General features: G+C 43.3%; 1 protein-coding gene across 2 annotated transcripts in view; it reads left to right on the forward strand.

Annotated features, from left to right (window-relative positions):
* The first annotated feature begins 3,034 nt into the window (after nucleotides 1–3,034).
* The window catches only part of OIT3 (oncoprotein induced transcript 3), a 63,081-nt gene continuing 42,382 nt past the window's right edge, over nucleotides 3,035–23,733 (forward strand). For both annotated transcript variants that reach the window (XM_053309854.1, XM_053309855.1), the window contains exons 1-3: nucleotides 3,035–3,290; nucleotides 6,835–7,209; nucleotides 17,601–17,711. In XM_053309854.1, the coding sequence (XP_053165829.1) occupies nucleotides 3,221–3,290; nucleotides 6,835–7,209; nucleotides 17,601–17,711 (556 nt within the window). In that variant the 5' untranslated portion in view covers nucleotides 3,035–3,220. The remainder of the gene's footprint in view (nucleotides 3,291–6,834; nucleotides 7,210–17,600; nucleotides 17,712–23,733) is intronic.

The raw sequence follows: 23,733 nt of genomic DNA on the forward strand, positions 1-23,733 counted from the left end.
ACACAACATGTTTTTTTGAAATTTCAGTCAACAGTTGGAAAAAAAAAACAAGCATGCGACAGCTGGGAAGTAACCATGTAGTAGCCACAATAAATTGTGGCTGGGGGATGGGACCGGGAGTTGTTGTTCAACAACAGCTGGAAGGCCGAGTTTGCCCACCCCTGCTCTATAGCATTAAGGGAGCAAAAGAGTGACCTTATTTGAATTTGTGAAATACTGGAAGGTGTGTCTCTGGCAGACCTGTGGCACAAGCTGTCCAGACTGAGGGAAAGCAGCTTATCTGGGAGTCTTTATATTAGCCAGTAGAATTAGGTTAGTCTTCTAGAATCACCTGACATCCTGGGTGAGGAGGTGTGATGCAACACATTTTGTCACAGGAGGATTATGGGCCATGATGTGGATGTCCTATTCGCCAACTAGCAGTCCAGTGAAGCAACGATTCCCAGTTTGATCTCCATAGTGCCAGACAGCATCAGCCCATGCTGAGGGGATTTGCTATGGGCTGCAGAATTGTTGGTTCTGATCATAGCAAGTCAGGAAATCCATTCATAAGCTGGTCAAAGAGCAGGGACGGAGTGGGGAGGGAGGAAGCATCCTTCCCAAGCACGTCTACATCAGTTTTGTCTGCTGGCCTAAAGTTGTTAAATTGCTGTGTTTGAATAATACACTGCCCAATACGCTATCTATCTATCCAAAATATTTTTATCCCGCCCCTCCAGTACACTACTACTCAGGGCAGCTCACAACAATAAAATAGATACAGTACACAACAAAAGCAATAAAATAAACAAACTGAGTAAACAAATTAAAAGTTAGGTTAAAAACCATCATCAGTATTAAGTTCAAATTAAAAGTTATTTTAAAAGTTATTTTAAAAGCTAAAAACTAAGAATTATAAAAACTAAACACTAAAGAACCTACCAGATCTAACCAAAGATGGATGGAGCATTAAAAAGTCTCCTTAAAAAGGTGTGGTTTTAGTTATTGTTTTTAAACACACTAAGGGGGAGAGCATGGTGAAGCTCTTCAGGGTGGGCAATCCAAAGCCGAAAGGCCACAAGCGAAAAGGCCCTGTCTCTAGTCCTCGCCAACTGGATCTTTGTTAGTGGTGGGGCCATGAGCAGAGCCTGAGATGATGAACAGAGGGCCCCGGCAAATTCATATGGGTGAATGCAGTCCAACAGGTACCCAGACCCAAGCCATGTAGAGCTTTAAAGGTCAATACCAGCACCTTGAATCTAGCCCGGAAGTGACCCAGTAACCAATGTTGCTGCTGCAGGATGGGTGTAATACTCATGGAACGACTTGCACCCATGAGCATCCTTGCAGCAGCATTCTGGACCAGCAGAAGCTTCCGGACAGTCTTCAAGGGCAGCCCCATGTAGAACACATTGCAGTAGTCCAATCTGGATGTTACCGCATGAGTGACTGAGGTCAGATCCAACTTTGTAGGGTCGTGGCTGGCGTACCAGCTGTAGTTGGTAAAAGGCGCTTCTGCACACCACTGCCACCTGCGGACTTTGTCTTTCCGAGGGAGTGTGACCCCGTCCAAAACCAGATTTACCTCATTCTTCAGATGATCAGTTCTACCAACCCAGAGGACTTCTGTCTTATCTTGATTTAGGTTTCAGCTTGTTTGCCCCCATCCAGTCCAGAACAGCCTCCTAGTCCTGGTTCAGAGCATCCACTGCCTCTCTGGTGTCTTCTGACTTAAAAGATAGGTAGAGCTGGATGTTATCAGCATACTGATGGCAGTGCAGCCCACACCCACAGATACCCTCTCCAGGGGTTTCATGGAAATGTTAAACAGCATTGGGGATAGAATAGATCACTGTGGCACCCCATAGCTCTGTTGCTAGATTTGGTTTTTTTAAAGCCAAATTTTGGGTTACGGCCCATTTGACTCACGAGTATACCCCTGAGGTTCTGGCCATCCTGCCCCATAGGCCAAAGGCCAAGAGGTGGAACAGGCATCCCCCAGCACCACCTTCTGAGTGCAATCCTCCAGGTAGGAGCGGAGGCACCATATATGACTCCAAGTTCCAACCCAGAGAGACGTCCCAGAAGGATACCATGGTCGATGGTATCGAAAGCCTCTGAGAGGTCCAGGAGGATCAACAGAGTAACACTCCCTCTGTCTTTCTCCAGGTGTAGATCATCTACCAGGGTGACCAAGGCAGTTTCAGGCCCATATCCAGGCCGGAAACCAGACTGGAAAGGATCTAAGTAATCAGATTCATCCAGGACTGCCTGGAGCTGAAACACCACCACACTCTCCAAAATCCTTGCCCAAGAAGGGGAGGTTTGAAACTGGTCAAAAGTTATTTAAGTCATCTGGGTCCAATGAGGGCTTTTTAAGGAGGAACCTAATGACTGCCTCCTTCAGGCAAGGGGAGACCACCCCCTGCTGTAAAGAGGCATTCACCACCCCCACCACGCATGGACCCAGTCCATCCCTAGAGGCCTTCACCAACCCTGAAGGGCAAGGGTCAAGGACACATGTGGTAAGCCTCAGCCTTCCAAGCAGCCTGTCCACCTCCTCAGGCAACAGTCTGGAAACCATCCAATAAAACAAGACCAGACGGTGCACTGGCAACATCCAGTTCCAGTGGATACACTAGAAACTTTCTTAGTTGTAGAGCCTTACTCAGAGATGCCCAGTCAATAATGAACATTGTCTCATAAACAAAACTTCATTGCTGTCAAAGATACCTAACTAATTAGCTGAGATAGATTCCCCCCACCCCACAGTGCTGTTTTGTTTTTGCTAAGTTTTCACAATCTCAGGAATGAAGGTTTGTCGGGAAACAGAACAAACATGAAGAGATAATAGCTAGAAGCCATCTTTCCTTCTTTACAGGATGTCCACATATCCCTTCCTTAGGGCCTTTTCCAGATAAGATAGCAGACATGTCACTGTACGGTACAACAAAACAATAGGAGGATGGGGTTAACAACAAAATGAATAGGGGGGGACGGACCCTCTTGTCTCTAAAAAGCAGAACTACTAATAGGAAGGTCAAGGCTACAGCTAGTATCCCCTCAGCCTCTTCCTCTGATAAAACCTCCTCAAGTACCCTTAACAGGGTCTCTTTTCATGTGAACTTGGTTCTTGAGCTTTGGTGTTTCAAAACACCAAAACCTAGTAGGACACCTGTGTGACTGAGGGAGCATCCAGGTGAATCCAGAGAGGACTGCAAGTTGCCTTTGTCAGAGGGGAATGTTCCTGTTTCTGGTTTTCTCCTTCTGCCTCTATACCAAGGCACAACCCATACAGGAGAATACAGTGGGTAAGTAAATGCAAAGCCATTCATCAGAAGCTTGAAGAGGCCAGGTTCTTGCAATAAGCTTGTTCTCCTTTTAGGACCTTTTGCAGCCAATCAGTGTAGTAAATGTACAGGTGTTACTCATCTGTTTGCTGCATGCAGTACAGAGCCTGAGCTGCATTTCCCTAGGACTCTGTGCACTGAATTTTGTCCCTGGGAGAAATGCAGTTCTTTCCCCAGTATTGGGATTGCCATGTGAAATATGATTGTATACCCCTGCTAACTGGGCAAAGAGGCACCTTTTACTGTGGTGATTCTCTTTAATTAGCAGGGGGAGAGTAACTGGCCCTATTCACCCCCAGCACAGTACTTCCAGTGACTGTTGCTGGTGTCTATCTTGTGTTTCTTTTTAGAATGTGAGCCCTTTGGGGACAGGGAGCCATCTTATTTGTTTGTTATTTCTCTTTGTAAACCGCCCTGAGCCATTTTTGGAAGGGCAGTATAGAAATTGAATGATGATGATGATGATGATGATGATGATCCCAGCCATCTACTACTGGTAGATATGGCACATCTCGTGATATACAATATGACTCCCCTCTCCCCATGTTCCAGTCATTTTGTGGCTGCAATCCTGGGCACATTTGCAAGGGAACTGAACAGAGTGGAGCTTACTTCTGAGTAGACATGTATAGGCCTGTGCTGAAAGCTTTTTTTATGCTCTCACACACCACACACTGCTGTGCCATTCAAGGAACTAGATTCTCATCAACTCCTGTTGTTGTTGTTGGTTTGTTGTTGAAGTGACAAACAGGGTACCCATCACACCCAGACTGAATATTAAGCTTTGTATTTGACTGGGGACTTTCATGACTATCCAGTAAATGCTGATCATCAGGAGTACTAACTAAGGTGAAAAAAATGATGGTCAGGAAACTGGTGCCATGAAGATTCTGCTAATGTGAAACAAAATGAAGCATGGCTCTTCCAAGGGATAGAGATACAATACTTTCCCCACCACCACCAAAAAAAACCCCTGCACCATCAAACCATGGTTGCAGAAACTTTCTAGATAGTTCTTGTGCTCCCTAGCTTGGTTTGGATTTATTTATTTATCATATGTGTATCCTGCCCTTTCTCCAAGGATCTCAGGCAAGTATATATTGAGGGATATCCCCCTTTTATCTTTGCATCTTGTGAGGGCAGAGTAATGCTGAGTAACAGAGTCAGTCTCCAGAATTCATAATTCCAGGTGAATGGGCAAACAGTCTGCAGTCACAGTTCATTTGTGCCCAAGATATTTTCTCATTAGTTTACAATGCATTCTTATTTTCACCTGGTGAAAATCACAGAATTCCTAAAATCTAGGTTAAGTAATACCACAACAGTAGCAGCAGCAGCAGCCCAGGGGGAAATCACATTGCAAAAGGGAGAAAAATGCTTTTTGCTCAGTTTGGATGTGCTTAATCAGAACAATTGGCCTTTTTAGTGTAATGATAGTGAAAAGTAATGAATTTGCCTTAGTCAGAAAAATATTAGCATAAATCCTGCTTTAATGGTGGACACGGCCAGCCATGGTTAACTGGTGCTTAATCAGCTGTTAAATGTATGCAAAGATGTAAGCTGCAAACTTTCACTGCAGAAGCTGCTAAGAGAAGATTAAATACAGCCCTGATGAAAAGTGAAATGAATATTTTTATTGCATTCTTCTCTCTAGTGGCCTTCATTTTAAATCTTTTCAGTTTTATTCAACTCTGTTAGGAACAGTTCACCTAAGGTGTCCTTTGCATATACCTACAGCACCCATTGCTGGCAACAAGGTTTGTGGGTAATCAAGAAATTGACATTGCTGCAGTGAGGTGTCTCAACATCCTCGGACGGTCACTCACTAGAGTGAATTTAATGGTAAAGATTCTAAAAGGACACACAATGAGAAATGGAAAGTGATGGAGAGAAGGAGCCTTCCCCTAAAGATTGTTCTTAAGCTTTACCTAGTACAGAATTCCATGGCCCATTTATTGATAAGGTTCACAGGCACTCTTGTACCAGTTTTGGTTACTGTACATTGGTTGTTAGCTTTCAGGACGAACTTAGTGCTTATCACATTTAATGCCCTAGAGAACATCTGAGTCCCCATCCCTAGAGAACTCATCTCTCATATATTCCTTTCCACACCCATAGATCAGAGAGAGGAGCCTTGTTCCATGTTACTGCTTTCTCAGGTAGGAGATTCCTTAGGGGACATGTTAGGCCAACAATTCTGTCAATGCCCTAGTGCAAACTTGGAATAACAAACTCACTAGAGCAGTAGACACAATCTCTCCTAAGCGTCCTCTCCAACCTCCTTCAAAATTAGCCCCATGCTATATGGAAGAATTACAGGAGCTGAAGCAACAAGGTAGATGACTAGAAGACAAGTGGAGAAAGACTCAACTTGAATCCAACATAGAGCACATTTGAAGATCTATGCTCTGGCAATATGTGCAGCAAAGAAGCAGTTCTTCTCTGCCCGCATTGTGTCCGCAAGTTCACATCCAGAGAAGTAATCTAGAGTTGTGAGAGGACTCGTACAAGCCCCCTCCCCCTTGAATTTGAATTTGGAACCACCAGTTACCCGCTGTGATGCTTTTAATGATTTTTTTGCAGGTAAAATATCTCCTATTTGGGCTGAACTGGATTCCAAAATTTTGGCAGACTGTATTATAGAGGTGTGCAGTAACTCCTCTTATGGGATTAGACTGAACCACTTTCAGTTTGTGATTCCTGAGGATGTGGATAAGCTGCTTTGGACTGTGTGTCCTACTACCTGTTCTCTTAACCCTTGCCAAAATTGCTTCATTTCATCTGACAAGTGGATTATCGGAGAGGGTCTGGTAAATATCATGAATGCTTCTCTGAGGGACGGCAGGATGCCTCCTTGTCTTAAGCAGGCTATCATTAGACCATACTTGAAACAACCTTCATTGGATCCCTCAAAGTTAGGCAATTATAGACGAGTCTCTAATCTCCCATGATTGAGCAGGTGGTGTGGCCCTTCAACTCCAGGCTGTCTTGGAGGAAACTGATTATCTAAATCCATTTCAAAGTGGCTTTTGGGCAGGCTATGGTGTTCAGACTGCTTTGGTCAGTCTGATGGATGATCTCTAATTAAGTATTGACAGAGGGAATATGACTCTGTTGGTCCTTTTGGATCTCTCAGTGCCTTTCCAAGAGATCCACATTTCCAGGAATAGCTTCAGTCAGAGTGGGCATCCCTACCACCAGGTGAAAAGGTGTTTTGTGTACACATCATACTAGGCAGAATGAATTAATGGAATCCACATGCTCCAGATGTACAAAGGAAGCAGTAAGCAATTAATCAGAGTCAAGGTCCAATCTATAGGTTGGTTCAATTCTATGTGGACTATTAAATTCTAGAGACCTGATGCTCTAGTGTCACAGAATATACAGATATTTTATCCACAGATATCTCTATTACGGGAATGAAAAACAACCAACAAAATTATTTGGCATGAACAGTGAAGTTGTTTTGACCATCTTTGGGTTCTCTCCCCCATCTGTGTTCTAGCTCTGGATCCTTGCTCTGCCTACATCAGTCTGAATGAACCTTGGAGGAATACAGAGCACCAGATCAACACTTCTTATGACCAGCCTGAGTGTGACAGCCATGTTAATGGGGAGTGGTACCGCTTCACTGGGATGGCTGGTGATGCCATGCCCACCTTTTGTATCCAAGAGAACCACTGTGGTACCCATGCACCAGTCTGGCTGAATGGCAGCCACCCTCAAGAATCAGACAGCATTGTCCAAAGACAGGCCTGTGCAACATTCAATGGGAACTGCTGCTTCTGGAACACCACGGTTGATGTCAAGGCATGCCCAGGAGGCTATTATGTCTACCGCTTACCCAAGCCCGGTGTCTGCTTCCATGCCTACTGTGGGCGTAAGTGACCAATATACAATTTTCATTTACAACCACTTCTTTGGATTAAGTGTGTGAAGAGGGGTTCCCTTTTATGTATGTATTCATTTTAACACATTTCTAGAACCACCCCATACACAAGTTCCTGGCAGTTCTCAGTCTAAAAACATAATGAAATCATTAACACAAAACAGTTTAAAATTACAGATAAAAAACTCCAAAACTTAATTTAAAACTATAAACTAAAAGCCTGACTAGACAGATATATTTCCAGGTCCTTCTTTGTTTTCAGGTCCATCAACAGAAGGGAAGGCTCTAATTTCATTAGGAAGTGCATTCCAAAGTCCCGGGGCAACCCTAGAAAAAGCCCAGTTTTGAGCTGCCACCAACCGAGCCAGTGGCAACCACAACCGGACCTCCCCAGTGTGGGAGCAGGTGTCAATAGACACACTTTTGAGACACATCTTGCTCTTTGAGAAACTGAAAGACACAATCGGGAGCAGATGGTATAGCTGAATTTACTCTGTGCTGACCATTCTAGATTATAGCTGGCGTTCCCAGTTACAGGGAGAAACGGTACAGACAAATGCACTTGAGAAGAGCAAGGGGCATGGATAAGGATTGCAAGCGGTGAAGGTAGACGGTGTGCTCATGTTAGCTCTGCACCCCTGGTACACTTTACCCCAAAACCCTCTAGTCCTTCTGAACAGGCTAGAGGGTTATGAATATTTGAGCTTCAAAAGCAGTAGAATGGGCTCACCAAACCTGCTGGGAAACCTCGGGGTGTTTTTTCACCAGAATAAATGAATAAAGGCACTTTTTTTCATTTTTTACATCTGTAATGTGAATGTACAGTTTCAGTATAAGCAAGTCCCTAGCTTACAAACGGCTTGTGTTCCAACAGTTTGTTTGTAAGTCAGATGTTCATAACTCGAAATACATATAGAGCCCTTTCTCCTGATCAGTGAGAAGGGCTTGAGGGTGATCAGGAGAAAGGGCTTACCTCCCCTGCAGATGATGGTTGGGTCCATGCTGGGCAGGCGTTCTGCATGCAGAGTGCCTGCCCAGAGGGACACGGGCTGCCCCGGCTTGGAGGCTGGGATGTGTTGTCTTGGCCCCCGGAAACCCTATGATGCATTGTGCAAGTGTGTGTTGCATTGTGGGGATCCCCGCAGCGACGGGTGGGCACCCATCACTGCGGCAGCATCAGCGATAAGCAGCCAGTGCTGCACACGATAAACAAAACAGGGCTAAGGGAGCACTTCATTCCTTAGCCTCATTTAAGAGGCTGGCTCCACCGGCGGGTTTGCTGCCCAAGTCCCATCGGGGTTGGGCATGATCCCGAAGGTTCTCACGCACAGCCAAGCCCAGGCTTGGTTGTCTTAGCCTGGTCTTGGCTGTGTGTGTGTGAAAACAGCCTTATAGTTTCCAAGAGTGGTGACTTGTTTGTATGTGCAGGTTGGCCTTTGTAAGTTGGGGGCTTCCTTAATGTACTATGATACGGAGCTTTGTTTGTATGGATGGATGTTTGTACACCGAATGTAACTTGGGGAGTGCCTGTACAGTGGCTGCCATTCCCCACTTTGCTGCAATCATGGAAGAAGCCTTGTGGGGATGCAAAGAGGTTGGACACTAGCGGCACTTCTTCCTTCTTCCACAGCCCAGCAGAAGGTGGGTGGCGGGGAAAAGCAATTTTCACTGCTCTCCCCTCCCTCCTACAGGACTATTCACCTGCAGGAATATGCCCGTGAGAATTGTGCGTGGCCTTCATGGACGTAGTCCTGGAAATGAATAGTCCTTTAGGAAGGAGGGGAGAGTGGTGGACATCACTTCTCCCACCCTTCGCTGGGCTGAAGGTGAACTGCTAGTTTCCAACTACTTTGCATCCTCACAGGGCTTCTACTGTTGGTGTAGCGCTGCAGGGAATGTCTGCCAGTAACTAGAATATACAAGTAAAATGAACTTTTTAAACAGCTCTCTCCCTCATATTAGCAACCACCATACATACACATAAATAATGTGCAAAGGAGGTGCTTTTGGTGTCATGTATAAAATGCCTTCAGCCAACAGTTGAAGTTGCAGTAGTGCTGGAGTTGAATTCACAGTGGGGAATGTTAATCTATGGTTACCAAAAAACAAAACCCAACAATCTGTACTCATTCTGACTTCCTGAAGTTATGGGAAGCTGAATTTTCAGTTCAGCTCTACAACTCCTAGTAAGCTAGTCAGTAGCTTCCTGTTGTGCTCAACTCATTGGTGTTTATCTTGTATCTTCAAAAATCCTTTTTAGTCATTTTGGAACTCTCTAGGGAAACATTTCCTCCATGTGCATTACAAAGGCCAAGGAAGCCTTGTTCAAGGTCCCCTTGTTTGTTGAGGTGCCAACATGAGGATGGCCAGATCTTGGGCCTTCTCAGTGGTCCTCCCTCTTCCTGGAATTCTCTCCCTAGAGCAGTGTGTCTCAAGTGACCAACGAGAGAGAGAGAGAGAGAGAGGTTTCAGAGGATGGCTAGGACTTTCCTTTTTAGGATGGCTTTCAGGTTCTGAATTAACTGATGAGATTGCTTGCTTGCTTTTAGCTGTTTTGTAAGTGATCTGTTGTTTTAAACTATTTTTTTATTTTTGTAAGCTGCTGTGAGAGCTGTGTGCTTAGTATGTGGGGTTCCCCTGATCTGAGAACACCTTTAAGTGAGAAACATTTGTTTACAAAGAGAGAGAGAGAACCCTTATACAGTGCTTGGGACTCAATGAGGTCATTCACACAATCAAAAACTGTTTTCTACTCCGGTTTGGAAGCTGTGTATGCTCCCAAATTTCAGTTGTGTGGAAGCAAGGTAGGAGGGAAACCTGGGTAGAAGTGATTGTGTGGAAGCAAGGTAGGAGGAAAAGCTACCCACCCAGGTTTTCCTCTTACCTTGTTTCCATGCAACCAAAAATTGGAAGCACACATGGCTCCCAAACCCAAGGAGAACAGTTTTTGATTGTGTGAATGACCTCAGTGGCTTGCCATTGATGGAGATCAAATGCTAGACTAAGACAAACCCTTAGTCTGTATTTAGCAGTTTCTTATGGCCTGAATCCAAGGAACTTCACAACTAACTCTTCATATTCAAGTGGGATTCAAACTTGTGTTTCTTGAACAGCAGCCCTTGCATTTATATGGCAAGCCTCTTTTTGAAACTGAGGGGTGTTTTAAAATAGTTTATGATATATGGAACTCAAGTGTGGTGTAGTAATGACAATGTTAGGGCCAAACCAGATAGATCTATCTATCTATCTATCTATCTATCTATCGTATTTCTATACCGCCTGATATATACATCTCTAGGCGGTGTGCAAAATTTAAAATATTTAGGAGTTACAAATTAAAATACATAATAAAATCCAATAGAATAAAATAGATATTAAAACAAGTTTTAAAATTATTAAAATTAATTCTAAGTAAAAGCCTGCAAAAACAGGAGAGGCTTGAGGTTCTTCCTGAAAACAAACAGAGAAGGAGATGCTCTTATTTCAGCAGGGAGCATATTCAGGATGAGCCAGGACTGGGCCTCTCATCTCTATTTTAAGAATGTAAAAGCAATCATGGTGGAAGGACTGATTAGATTGGGACCGTGGTGCTGGGGACAAGGCATAAATATTCTGCCCCACCCCCTGCCAACCATTTTCTTAATATAAATTGTTCCTACCACGTCCAGGACTATTTGCCTTGTTCCAGGAAATTTATGGTTACTTCCCTTCCACAACTGATTCTTTAAAATTGTTTTAAAGAGATTCTATCACCCTTCCAATGTTTTTGACCCTCAGATTGGGAAAAACAGGGGATTATATCAGCTAGGAAGCTTCCTGAGTGACCTTGGACCCATCACTCTCTCTCAGCCTGTGCTACTTCCCAGAGGTTTTGTGAGAGGATAAAATCTGTAATGGTAGCAGGCCACATAATCACACCCTGATCTCTTTGGAGGAAAGGTGGAATAAAGATGCAATAAATAATAATAATACATTAAAAATACTGTTTGAAAGCAAGTCCAAACTTCCACTGGCGGAACAATCAACCAAGCCCTTCAACCATCTCTACAGTAGTGCTTTAGATCTCTGCTTATCTTTTTTTATTTGAAAAACTGGTCTGAGTTGATTACGGACATTATTGAACACCTCATATGGCTGACTGAATTAAACTGACTAGAAACAAAGGAATTTTTTCATTTTCTTAAAGGTGAATAAAATCCCCTTTCCTCCCTCAGATAATCAAATATATATATATATATATATATATATATATATATATATATATATATATATAAAATAGATGAATGGTGTAGTTACAGATTCACAAGTGCAGGTGTTCTCCATGATAGCCCCATGACCATGCCCACCTTGACAGCCAGAGAAGCCAAGAAGTACCAGCACTTCATCTCTGTGCATTCACAGAATTAATCTGTGAATTCATGAGCATTCATCTCTCCACTACACCCCATATAGACAAACCTTGATAAGGTCAGTTGGAGTTATACAACATGTAAGGCCATACGAGATGGTCTCAGCTGTCATCTATGGTCATAAAATCTGTGATTTGTTATCTCGAGGGTACTGTCAAATGGATTTTGAATGCAAATGAATACATATTGAATTAGAAAGTAGAGAGGTGCATGAAACAGATTTTGCGTTTTGTTTCAAGGTTGAAACAAAATTCATACAGCCAAAATGTTTCATTGAAATAGTAGTCAACCCTGTTGTTTCAACAAAACAAAATGCGAAACATTTTGAGTGTTTTGGCCATAGGAAACAATGGAGAAACTGGAAACACCGCATTGTTCCCTATGGGTAGCTCCTAGAGACACCAAAGTGTATTGGGTGGTAGGACATGATGGGTGCTACCTACCACCAGCCCACAAAAGAAATTCTATTTATTTATTTATCTATCTATTTATTTATTTATTTTATTGATAAATTTATATACTGCCTTTCATTAAAAACAATCCCAAGGCAGTTTACAAAAGTTTAAAAACATATAATAAAAATGACAGTTAAAAGTATTAAGCTAAAAATATCACAATAAATCTGATCTAAAATATATAAAATACAAACATAAAAACTGTAAACAGATAAAAACCCACAGAATCAGCAATAAAACAATCATGGAGTCCGAGGAGCGAATGGCCGCTGGGATAGCATTCCAAAGTCTGGGGGCAGCAACAGAGAAGGCCCTGTCCCGCGTGCATGACAACCGAGCCTCCCTCATTGTTGGCACCCAGAGCAGAGCCCCATCAGATGATATTTTCAAGAGGGCAGCAACCCTTGGGAGCAGGCGGTCCCTCAAGTATCTCAGGCCCAAACCGTTAAGGGTCAAAACCAGCACATTGAATTGGACCCAGAAACACACTGGTAACCAGTGCAGCTCTTTCAAAATAGGTGTGATATGATGTCACCGGGCAGCTCCAAATAGAACCCTAGCTGCCGCATTTTGTACAAGCTGCAGTTTCCAGATATTCTTCAAGGGCAGCACCACATAGAGCGTGTTACGGTAATCCAGCTGTGACATGACTAAGGCATGGGTAACTGTGGCCAGATCTGCCTTCTCGAGGAAGGGATGCAACTGGTGCACTAGCAATGGGCAAGCAGGTGATTTCCAACACCTTTTTAAGAAGCAAGGAGATTGCAAGCCAATCAAAAGCAAGTGCCAGAAAACCAATAAGCAAGGGGAAAACAGGCCTCCAAAATATCAAAACATTTTGACTTGAAACGGGGTTGTTTTGTTCCAAGCTCGAAACAGGCCCTTTATTTAAAGGACATTTTGTTTCAAGCTTGCAACACTCGAAATGATCAATTTCAACATGGAAACATTTTGCACATCCCTAACAGAGAAGAGCTATTCGGGATTTTTGCAAATCAGAAGAAAGTGACACAAACATATGCCACCTATATAAATGCCTGAGCTGAGAAAATGCTTTCCCCTCCCCTGCTGGATAAATGCATTGATTTGTTCCCTTCTTGCTCAAAGACTTATCAAATTGAGGTCACACAGATTAGGGGGTTAGCTGATGCTATAACAGTTAAACCAAATTAATACCGTTGAAGTTCAGGAATGGGCAGCCTTTCACTTGATGACAGCTGCATCGTGAACAGCCTTGCAGGTCAAATAATTTGGGCAGGAGTGGCTTTTCAAATCCTAATTGGTTCTGATACTGGGTAATCACCCCAGCTAAAAAAAACACCAGACTAAATGCACTGTACGAGAACCACTAATTGTCTTGTTATAAAATTGACTTGTATATTGCACAGCGATGCAGGATTATAAAAATATGACATGGTTCGTGTGTTGTTATGACACAAGTTTTCAGCAGCAGAGTTCCAGCAACACAGCAAGGTTCAGGCAGTGAGTCACAAGGCAAGGTACAGGAAGCAGGTTGGGTAGCGCCATGGGATATGTTGTCCCAACAGCAGGCAGACGCCGCAGACTGAGCCCTGAAATACTCCCGAGCTCAGTCTGTCCCTATTGGGCACTGCCTTTCTGGCTAGCAAGCAACTTTCTTAAAGGGTACCCTCCTGCCTTGAAGCCTTGCACTTAAGGAGGGGCAAGATCTCTTGGTGTTTCCTCCTCCTTGGGCAAGGAGGAGGGGCAAGATCTCTTGGTGATTCAGGCTCTAGAGGTGTCTCAAGGGGGGCCCCATCCTTGAAGCTTCTACCAGCTCTGGACTAGTGTTGAGACGTGGGGCCAGTTCTAGTCCTGCATCCTGAGGGTTAAACTCCAAGGCTCCCTCACTCCATCCAGACCATTGCCAGGGCTGTGTCTGGTGGTGGTTCTGCCTCTTCAGGACCATACTCAGAAGTTTTCTCAGGCTCTGGGCTACCCTCAGGGCCTGGGGCTAGGTCTGGTGCTGGCCCCGTCTCTTCAAGGTCCAGCCTTGATTCACTGGTGAGGACAGGGCTCACGACACAGGCAGAAACAGAAGTCTTTCCCAGAGGTACAGCTGAGATCTTTATCCAAAGACAGCATGCAGGGATTACAATGGCTCGCCATGACCTTGTGGTCAGAAGCCACAAGGATCAGCTTCCCGCATGTTTAAAACAATCATATGGGAAACATATGTGCAACTGAACTGCTCAAGAGACTCCACCCAAAGTACTCTTAGTGGTTGCACTCCTAGACTAAATGCTTATGGAATATTTCTTACAATCCAGTGTTAATCATTGTCTTGTATTCTGCATTATCAATTAAAATGTATTATTATTCTTTATGTTAGTTAGTTTATTTATTTACAGTCATTGACCAAAAATTTATGTAAAAATGTATATTGTTCCTTCCTTTGATAAAATTCAAGACAACTTACGGACAAGGATTAAAACAATAAAACACAATTAAAAATTTAAAAAACAAGAAAAAGGTCATAAAATATAAAAATTAATACAGGAGAGGATATCACCAAAAGATTTTCATAACAGGAGTAACAACATCAACAAATATTTATATACCACTTTCCAGCAAAAGTTTCCAGAGAGAGAGAGAGAGAGAGAAAGAAAGAAAGAAAGAAAGAAAGAAAGAAAGAAAGAAAGATCTCTGTCTCCAAAGGGCTCACAATCTAAAAAGAAACATAATATAGTCACTGGAGGGATGCTGTGCTGGGGGTGGATATGGCCAGTTACTCTCCCCCTGCTAAATAAAGAGAATGGCCACATTAAAAAGGTGTCTCTTTGCCCAGTTAGCAGGGGAAAGTTAAAAAGCTAGGAATTCACAAGGTCATCAAACCACAGGAGGGAGGCTGGCACAAGTCAGATCTCACATGGAGATGAGTTCCAAAGGGATGGGGCCACCACAGAGAGAGCCCTTTCCCACAGGGCCACCAACGATGGCACACACAAGAGGACTATTCACATAGGATAGAAAGAGATATATGTGGGAGCAGGTGGTCCTTAAGGTACCTTGGTCCTAAGCCAGCAAGAACCAAGCCATTTAGGATTTTAAAAGTCAGTATACCTGCACTTCAAATTGTACTCAGAAACAAGCCTGTAACCAGTGCAGCTGTAAAAGAACATGTTTTCTATTTGGGTTCAACAAACCCTAGCGCTCCTTTGCACCTGCAAATATAATTATTGTGCCTTGAGACAGGGCTTTGTCCCTATGGTAGGCAAGAGTACAATTTGCTTAACTTAGGGTCCCCTCTTCATTCACTGAATGGAGAGAGGGGCACTAAAGTTCAAAGAATTGTATTGTTGCCTACAATAGGGCAGGCATTCCATCATTTGCAAGCTACTGGTCATTCCTGCAGTGATTTTCAGGCGGCAAGCTATTCTGTCTCCCTTCAACCTTTCTGCAGATGTTGCGCATCTGATTGGCTGGCCATGTAGAGGGTGTGGCTGTAGCATTCTCAGTTGTTTACCCTTGGTGTACCCAGGATTTTTCCTTTTTCTTCCTCTCCAATTTTCTTCTTGGCATACTCTTTTGTTCACCTCCTCATACACACACACACACACAAAATATTTTCCAGCTTCTGCAGTTTCAGCTGTTTTCAAGAAGGCTTGCTTTGGTTTGTAAACTGCTTGAATGGAAAAGCAGGTGTGGAGTTTTGCATGGAATAGAAGAACTGTGTGCTTTTAGCTTTGGTATAAACACAAATTCGTGTGCTATGTGCTCAGAGGCACACCATACCTTGCTTCAAAGTATGTAATTTGCTTATGAACCAAAAAAAGGGAGGGGATGGTGGAGGAAAAAAGGGATTTTTAAAATGGTCTCCAAAAAAAGGAGCAGATTTCTGTATTGAATGGGACCAAATGTGATAGCTGGTTGGTCCCTTTTGCTAAGAAAAGTGGGGAGCTAGCTCCTTATTTTGAAGTGTGTGGGGAACAGATAGGTGGCAACCAAATAATTTTCAGTTTACAGATGAGAAATGGAACATGGAGGCTAAGCATTCTTGATCCTAGACCCATATAGGGTTGCCATATTCAAGCTTCCCAAATCCAGGTGACCAAATTTGCATATTGTGCAAATTATGCAGGAACTAATTTGCATTTTATTTGGTTGACAGATTTGAATACTTTCACCCCCTTCTCTGCCCTCCCATGTGATCAGAGCCAAAGTAAAATCCGGGCAATCCAGGCAGCGCATTTGAAATCTGTGTAAATCCGGGTGGAATTTTGCAGCTGGGTGGAGGAGCCAAATTCCAGGGGCTACCCTAAATTCCAGGGAACGTGGCAAGGCTAGTCCCATAGTCTTTGGCACACGCAGTGGATATAAGTTGCACTGAGACCCACGGGATGAGTGGCAAGTTAGAGTTTCATTCACCCTGTCAAGTATTTGCTGGCAGACGCATTTCCTTATGTCAGTTATCAAGTGGCCATTTTTACTCTATTGTCTTTTAAAATTAGAAAGAGAACTGTACAATACCTGCTAACCCTGCTAGACATCTGGCTAAGCTCTAGTTCCAGGACTAGCTCTTTAACCCAAGTTGTATCCACTAGAGTTATAACTACAGTTAGGTACTCGGGATCTTCATAATTTTACCTGTATTTCTTATTATGTATGTATTATTATGTTTTAGTTTGTTTTATCTGTTTTTTCTTAGTTTATGCATGCTGTTTTAGCTATCATGGCTTATGCTGTTTTACGATGTTTTAGTCTGTGTGGTTACAACAATAAACTCATTACTTACTTACATTCACCAAATTTAATGCAAGACCATCAACTGATCAAATAATTGATCAGTCCTCTATTGCTTAACTTATGAATTGATATGTTCATTGATTACATTTACAGAATGCAGCTGCTAGGCCCTCAGATAATATAACAAAGGTCTTGACAAATTTTCTTTGGCTCTAGGAGCTAGTCCCAGTATTTAAGAGCCAGACGCATTTTTTTGCTGTCAGGGTTTCAGATGTCTGTTCTATGACTTATGAATCACTGAAATTTACTTCACAAACAACTTACTTCCAATGAGTATGCTGAAGAACTAGGGCATAGTAGATGTTACTGCATCACAGTCTGTAAGTTAGAATATAAGTCAATTCAAATTCCTACAAAATGGAGGGTAGGGCTGGGTGAACCATGAGTGAGAGAGGGATACTGAATCCCTTCCTGTGGAAGAATCCCTTCCACACTTGCGCTCCCAAATTCTCTTCTCCTTCACCATTTTTCTCCCAGCAGGGGTCACTTCCAGCCTTGGAGCCCAACAGAGAAAAAATGCCCAGGAGAAGCAGTTTTGTGAGGGAAAGCAGGCAGAGGAAGGGTTCAGCACATCTCTCCCGCCCAGCCACATTGTGCTTTAAATTGTCCCCTACCAATTCCACAGTGACCTGACTATAAAACACAGGTGTGCAACAGCTGCATCTTGTTTGACCCTTTGTTTACACTCTGAAAATATGGACACCAGAGATGGATTATTCTGTATTCATGGCAAACCTCTTTTGTCATTCTGCAGATTTCTATGACATCTGTGATATGGTTGATTGCCGGGGCTCCTGCTTGGATCCTGGAGACTGCATGTGCTCCTTAGGGACAATACTGGGACCAGATGGACAAACCTGCCTTGGTAAGGAAGGACCCAGGCGAGGGAACATGAAAAGCAAAAGGGAAGTCCCATAGGGACAAAAGGAACACACAAATTATTGATGGGTTCTCCACCACCACTTTAGAATTCAGTTTATTTTTTCATCACAGTTCTTATTGTGTTAGGTGGACCTTCCTAAGGTTTGACCTTTGTGCTGATTTAAGCCACTCATTATGACTTGTCCCCACAAAGGCTGCTTCAGTAGCTACCCATGGAAACACATTCATGCAAACCCATTCAAGTGATATAAAGCTGTTTTGTTTTTATCCAAAGGAAGAAAGGGTGGCTATTACCTTAACAACATGCAGTTTCACTGATAGATAAAATTGGTGTTTATCATGACTGTGCAAATGAAGGGGAAATGATGCATTCTAAGAGATGTAACCTTCGAGGTGGAACTATGCAAAGGGAAGGTGATGCAATCTGGGAGCAGTAACCTGCAGGGTGGAACTATGCAAATCAAAGGGAAGTGATGCATTCTGGGACTCTGGGAGAGGTAACCTGAGATGGCAGTTCTCTCTGTGTCACCAAGAAGCCACCTGGGGGGAAATGGGTGATGATGTCGGATCTGTGGGCTTTAAAAACCCGGAACCCATGGCAAACAGGTTTGGGAGAGTTCCTGTAAATGTCAAGGGCACTGAATAGAAGTCCCTGGCCAGGAAGTTGACCAGAATTTATCCTACCTGGGCCTTTAGCCTACAAGCTCTTTTGATTGCAGTCTCTGGTCTGTTAGTTGGTGACAATAATGTCATCCTGGGGTCTTTTCATCTTAGGAAATAAATTTTCCTAGGCCTTATGTGGTGGTTTGCCACAATGGACCCATTTTCATGAGGCTGCAGCCTTTGGGGCAGAAAGAGGCAAGTCATTTTTTCAACTTTTCTAGTGAAAAATAGATCTAGTGCTGTATAAAGCACGATGCACACTGACAATGGTATTGAAAGTCTAGAGAGCTTGTCTGGAAAGCCCTGCATGATTTAGGACCTCCTGCCTGATGGGCCGCCTTTCTCCCCCCTTGGCCTGCACTAGTCCCTGGAAGCTCTCCTCTGGGTGCCCCCATCTTCTGAGGTCATACGGGGTAGGGGTGGGTGGGAGAAGACTTTTTTGGCTGTGGTGCCCTGCCTGTGGAGTGTTCACCCCAGTAGGCCTGCCTTGAGCCGGTTCTTAGGTCACCCTGGTGCTTTCCCCAGGCTTCTGATGCCTTTCAAACCACAACTGAATCCTGTGTCTGCTGCCTCTTGATTTGCTACTCTCTCTTCTCCATTGCGTTGCTGCTGCTGGATTTCATTTGGTATCTCTACTTTCCAACCTTATGTGCTGACCTGGCAGGACTTTTGTGTTGTAGGATGGGATATGAAGGGATGGAATGAATAAATAAATACACATGCATAGGTGTGCACACACCCCAGTTGCCAGCCTTTGGTCACTCTGGTTGGAGGAAAGATTGAGGAGGGGGCTCTCCAGATGAAGTGGGAGTGGCTGTGGAGCCAGGCTCATAAGAACAAATGAACCGCCCTGCTGTATCAGGCCTAAGGCCTATGTACTCCAGCATGCTGTTGCCCACAGTGACTCTCCAGATGCTCTCCTGAGATTCAGAGGCATCCTGTCCCTGAGTCTGGAGGCAGCCAGCAACCATCAGGACTAGTAGCCATTAATTGACCTGTTGATAGACCATTGATACGCTCAAGTGTGATTCTCAATAGTTGGGGTCAGCAGGGGCAAGAAGTGGGTCTACCGCTGTCTCCATGCTGTCCTCAAGTGCACACTTTTGCTTCATCCAGTCCAGTGAATGGCTGCCATTCATTCCCATGAGGAAGCAACTTCCTTACCTGTTACTTTCTGCCATACCAGTGTACATTCACTCGCAGAAGAAATGATACCGTGCCTTGTACAGAGTGCTAGATCTGCCTGCTACTCCTGATGTGGGATGGCCTGCCCCTCTATGGCAGGGACCTCAAAGGAGGAAGGTGCCCTGTGTGTCTCTGTTCATCAACCTGTGTCTCTCAGGTTCATCCAGGGGGCTTTGATTGTGATGCCTCGTAATAACTAATATACAGGGCTGTCACACAATTAAAGAATGTTTAGCCAATCCAATTCATGGAAATCGATCAACCAATTAAGCCTGCATACATTTGCATGTGACTAAAGCAAGAGTTTGGAAGATAACACATGCTTTCTTGGGGTCTTCCCATATGGCAGTCAAGAGTAGGATCTGCAGCTTTCATGTGAGTTGCAAGTGCCATCTTCCTCTCTGTACATATACTGCTGCAAGCTTCCAAGCTAATTCTGAGCGTGATCTTCTCTGTGCATATGCCGAGCAGGTACCTCACACAATTTCCACAGCGCCACTGCTGGCCAGCTCTTGCATTGCATTTGTGGCAGCTGCAGGGAAGGGCAGGTTCATCTTGGAATGCAAGGGCTGGCCAGTAGGTGGCACTGATGTCTCTCTTGAATTATTGAAACTGAAGGCAATTCTCCCCCTCCCCCACCTGCTGTCATCTCTCTCATTCCCCATGCCCTAATCCGTGGAATAAGCCCTTTCAGCAGCTGTGGCCCCCACTCCAAAAATAGTGAAGATCACTGGAATAGGGTATCTTTTCCCTCTCTATGGCACTGTCCTGGGTGACCATATGGAGACAAAAACAACAATTTGGCCAAAGTCCAATAGTCGACCATATATTATGTTAAACCTGCTGGGGTTGGATTATGTTAAACCTGTTGACAAGCTTGTTTTTCATAACTTAAATAGCAACGGCAGAAGAGACTAAACAGGAATGGAGCAGCAGTGTAGCAGGAGCGGGGACTCAACAATGCCTTTGGCATGATCAAAGTGTAGACTGTTGCTCCTCATGGCTGCAGCTTGCCCTTGAAAGGAAGGTTGGAAGATCCCCTTGGCTCCCCTACAAACTGCAGTGGTACAGCCCACTCTAAGTCTTCAGAATCCTACCAATTTATTCTGCTGAATGTATAGACCAGGGAGTTCTCCACACAGGAGGCTCTACCACAGGTTTTCTGGGAGGCTTTACTGTAAACTCAAAGTTATCCCAAAAACCCGACACAAAAAGTGGATTTTTTTAAAAACCCAGATAGAAATTGGGCTGCACTCTAATGTGCAGTAAAAACCCCAAATCATATGTGAAGTGCTCCCTGATCGCTCGCAGGGACTTCAGGGTACATTTGGCCAACATGTGAATGCACACCTGCCGTTCCGGAGGAGGTGTAAGCTAAAGGGCTTTAAAAGCTCTGTGTGAAAAACTTCAAGGGGCCTTTGAAGTGCTTGGAATGTCTGAAAAGGGCTTGATCAGCAGGCACAGCTGAGGGTCAGAAGAGAGGGGGCATGTTCTTGAAACTGAAGGCAACTCTTGGGGCCAGATGAAAACCCTTTGGAGGGCTGGATTTAGCCTTTAGTCTAGGCCAGTCCCTGCTCTTTGTTTGCACTCTTCTCCTTCTGATTTCATTCAGACTCAGTAGTACATCTCTGACTTAATTATTCTGATACCATGTTATTAGTTAAAGTCTGCCCGCAAGGAGAGACTGTAGATGTTTAGATGAAGAGCCAGTCAAAGGGCAGCAGCGTTGCTTGCAAAGACTGCAATGCTTTACAAGGTTACTGTAAAGCAAGTCTCATACATATTACAAACAAACAACTCCTTATCTCTTATTTGAGACTTTCTCTGCTGATCAGTTCAGTTATTTTCTCCTTCAGTGTCCTCTCCTTCCCTCCCTCCCCCCCCCTCTCTCTCACACACACACACACCTATCTGATACCAAAAAATGCTGTGGTCCTTTCATAGTCACATCTGACAATTTGAGAACTTAAAACCGTTTAAACTAGGAATGACCAACGTCTAGATTTTCAGGGGCTTCTCTAATCTTGAACTAGAAGTATGGGGGCTGTCAGTGTAATATACCTCATAAACTGAGCCCCTCATGAGGGGCCAGGCTCCACGGTAAAATCAGTATCATCTAGCAGTGAAAGCTTCCCAGTTTGGGATCATAATAATATATATATAGAAAGAGATAAATATAGATATGTGAATTTACATATTAGCTGCAAAATGTAATTTTAAAGTGTAGCATCTCTGTTTCTTACAACTTGAAAATGTTTTTTCTCTCCAGGGCCGTTCCCAGACGGCAATTTTACTTTCCTTCAACACAGGAAGGGCAGGTGTGCGCTCACATATCGTCCAGATTTATGTCGAAGATTTAGGTCCCTGTGAGCTATGAGAGAGCACTCCATACATGATTCGGGTTTTTCATTCCACATTGGAGCTTAGCCCAATTTGTGTCTGGGGTTAAAAAAGCCCCAGTTTTTGCGGGGGTGGGGTGGTGGTTTGGGCAAATTCAAATATCTGATATGCCTCATAACGCTCAGTACTTCACCCCTCTTAATCGTGTGGTAAGGCCTGCTGCCTGGGAAAGGCCCTCAGAATAAAAATGTGGACCAACATTTTACCATAATTAAACTGGATAAGGCTGCTAGGAGCATTGCAGGTGCTGGATCCTTAAAGTGCCTTAGACTGGATCCAGCCCATGGGTTGCTAGTTGTCCATTTAGCAATAGCAATAGCAATAGCACTTACATTTATATACCGCTCTATAGCCAGAGCTCTCTAAGTGGTTTACAATGATGTAGCATATTGCCCCCAACATTCTGGGTACTCATTTTACCGACCTCAGAAGGATGGAAGGCTGAGTCAACCTTGAGCCCCTGGTCAGGATCGAACTTGTAACCTTCTGGTTACAGGGCGGCAGTTTTATCACTGCGCCACCAGGGGCTGTGTTAAATAATCTGCTGGGATTTTATAAACATTATAGCATGTGTGTCAAAGTGTATTCTAATAGTCAAAGTTCATGTGATACTTAATGTGTCATTAAGTCTTTTTTTTTTCAATTCAATTTTTATTAATTTTAACAATGATCTTAAAATTAACATTCACAACAGATAAACAAGTATGGACTTCCCACTCACACCTCTTCGTGAATCATCAGCTATAAAATTTACCCTTGCTATAATAATAATTCAAAACATAAATTTAAACCTTACAAACACAATTTTAACCTACCCAACCTGCAATTATTACTAAATTTCAAACCCTGCTGTAAGATCCATAGTAGGGAAATAGTTCTTTAGATACAACAAGGATGGTTCCAATCTTCTTTAAAGCATTCTAAGTTTTGGTCTCCTATCAATATTGTAAGTTTTGCCATCTCCGCATATTCCAAAATTTTTATCAGCCAATCTTCTTTTGAAGGCAGTTCATTACTTTTCCATTTCTGTGCATATATTATTCTGGCCGCCGTAGAAGCATACATGAAAAATGTTAAATTAGTTGTAGAAATTACTCCTTGTGTTATTCCCAGCAGGAAGGATTCTGGCTTCTTAGGAAATGTCATTTTAAATATTTTCTTTAATTCATTGTATATCATGTCCCAATAGGCCTTGGCCTTCCTACAGGTCCACCACATATGGAAAAAAGTACCTTCAGAGTGTCCACATTTCCAACATTTGTTTGAAATATTTTTATACATTAATGCCAATTTTTTTGGAGTCAAATACCATCTATACATCATTTTATAATAATTTTCTTTTAAAGCATTACATGCAGTAAATTTTAAATCAGTTTTCCATAGTTTCTCCCAAGCTGCCATTTCTATATTACACCCCACATCTTGAGCCCACTTTACCATGGTCGTTTTAACCACTTCATCTCTTGTCTCCTCCAAAAGTAAAAGCTTATACATTTTAGAAACTAATTTTTCCTCATTTTCACATAATTCCTTCTCAAATCTCGACATCTGGTCCTCAAATCCAACTTTAAGATCCTTCTTATATATTTCATTTAACTGGTGATACTGAAACCAATCTCTAATCAAATTTTGTACTTCAGTTAAACTTTTTAGCTTACAATCCTTTTCTTGAAAACATAACAAATCCCTGTAAGTACCCTATTGCAATTGCATATTTACTTCTTTACGTGTTAGAGCTTCAATCAGCGATACCCATA

Source organism: Hemicordylus capensis, chromosome 3 (assembly GCF_027244095.1).
Source record: "Hemicordylus capensis ecotype Gifberg chromosome 3, rHemCap1.1.pri, whole genome shotgun sequence".
Taxonomy (NCBI): domain Eukaryota; kingdom Metazoa; phylum Chordata; class Lepidosauria; order Squamata; family Cordylidae; genus Hemicordylus; species Hemicordylus capensis.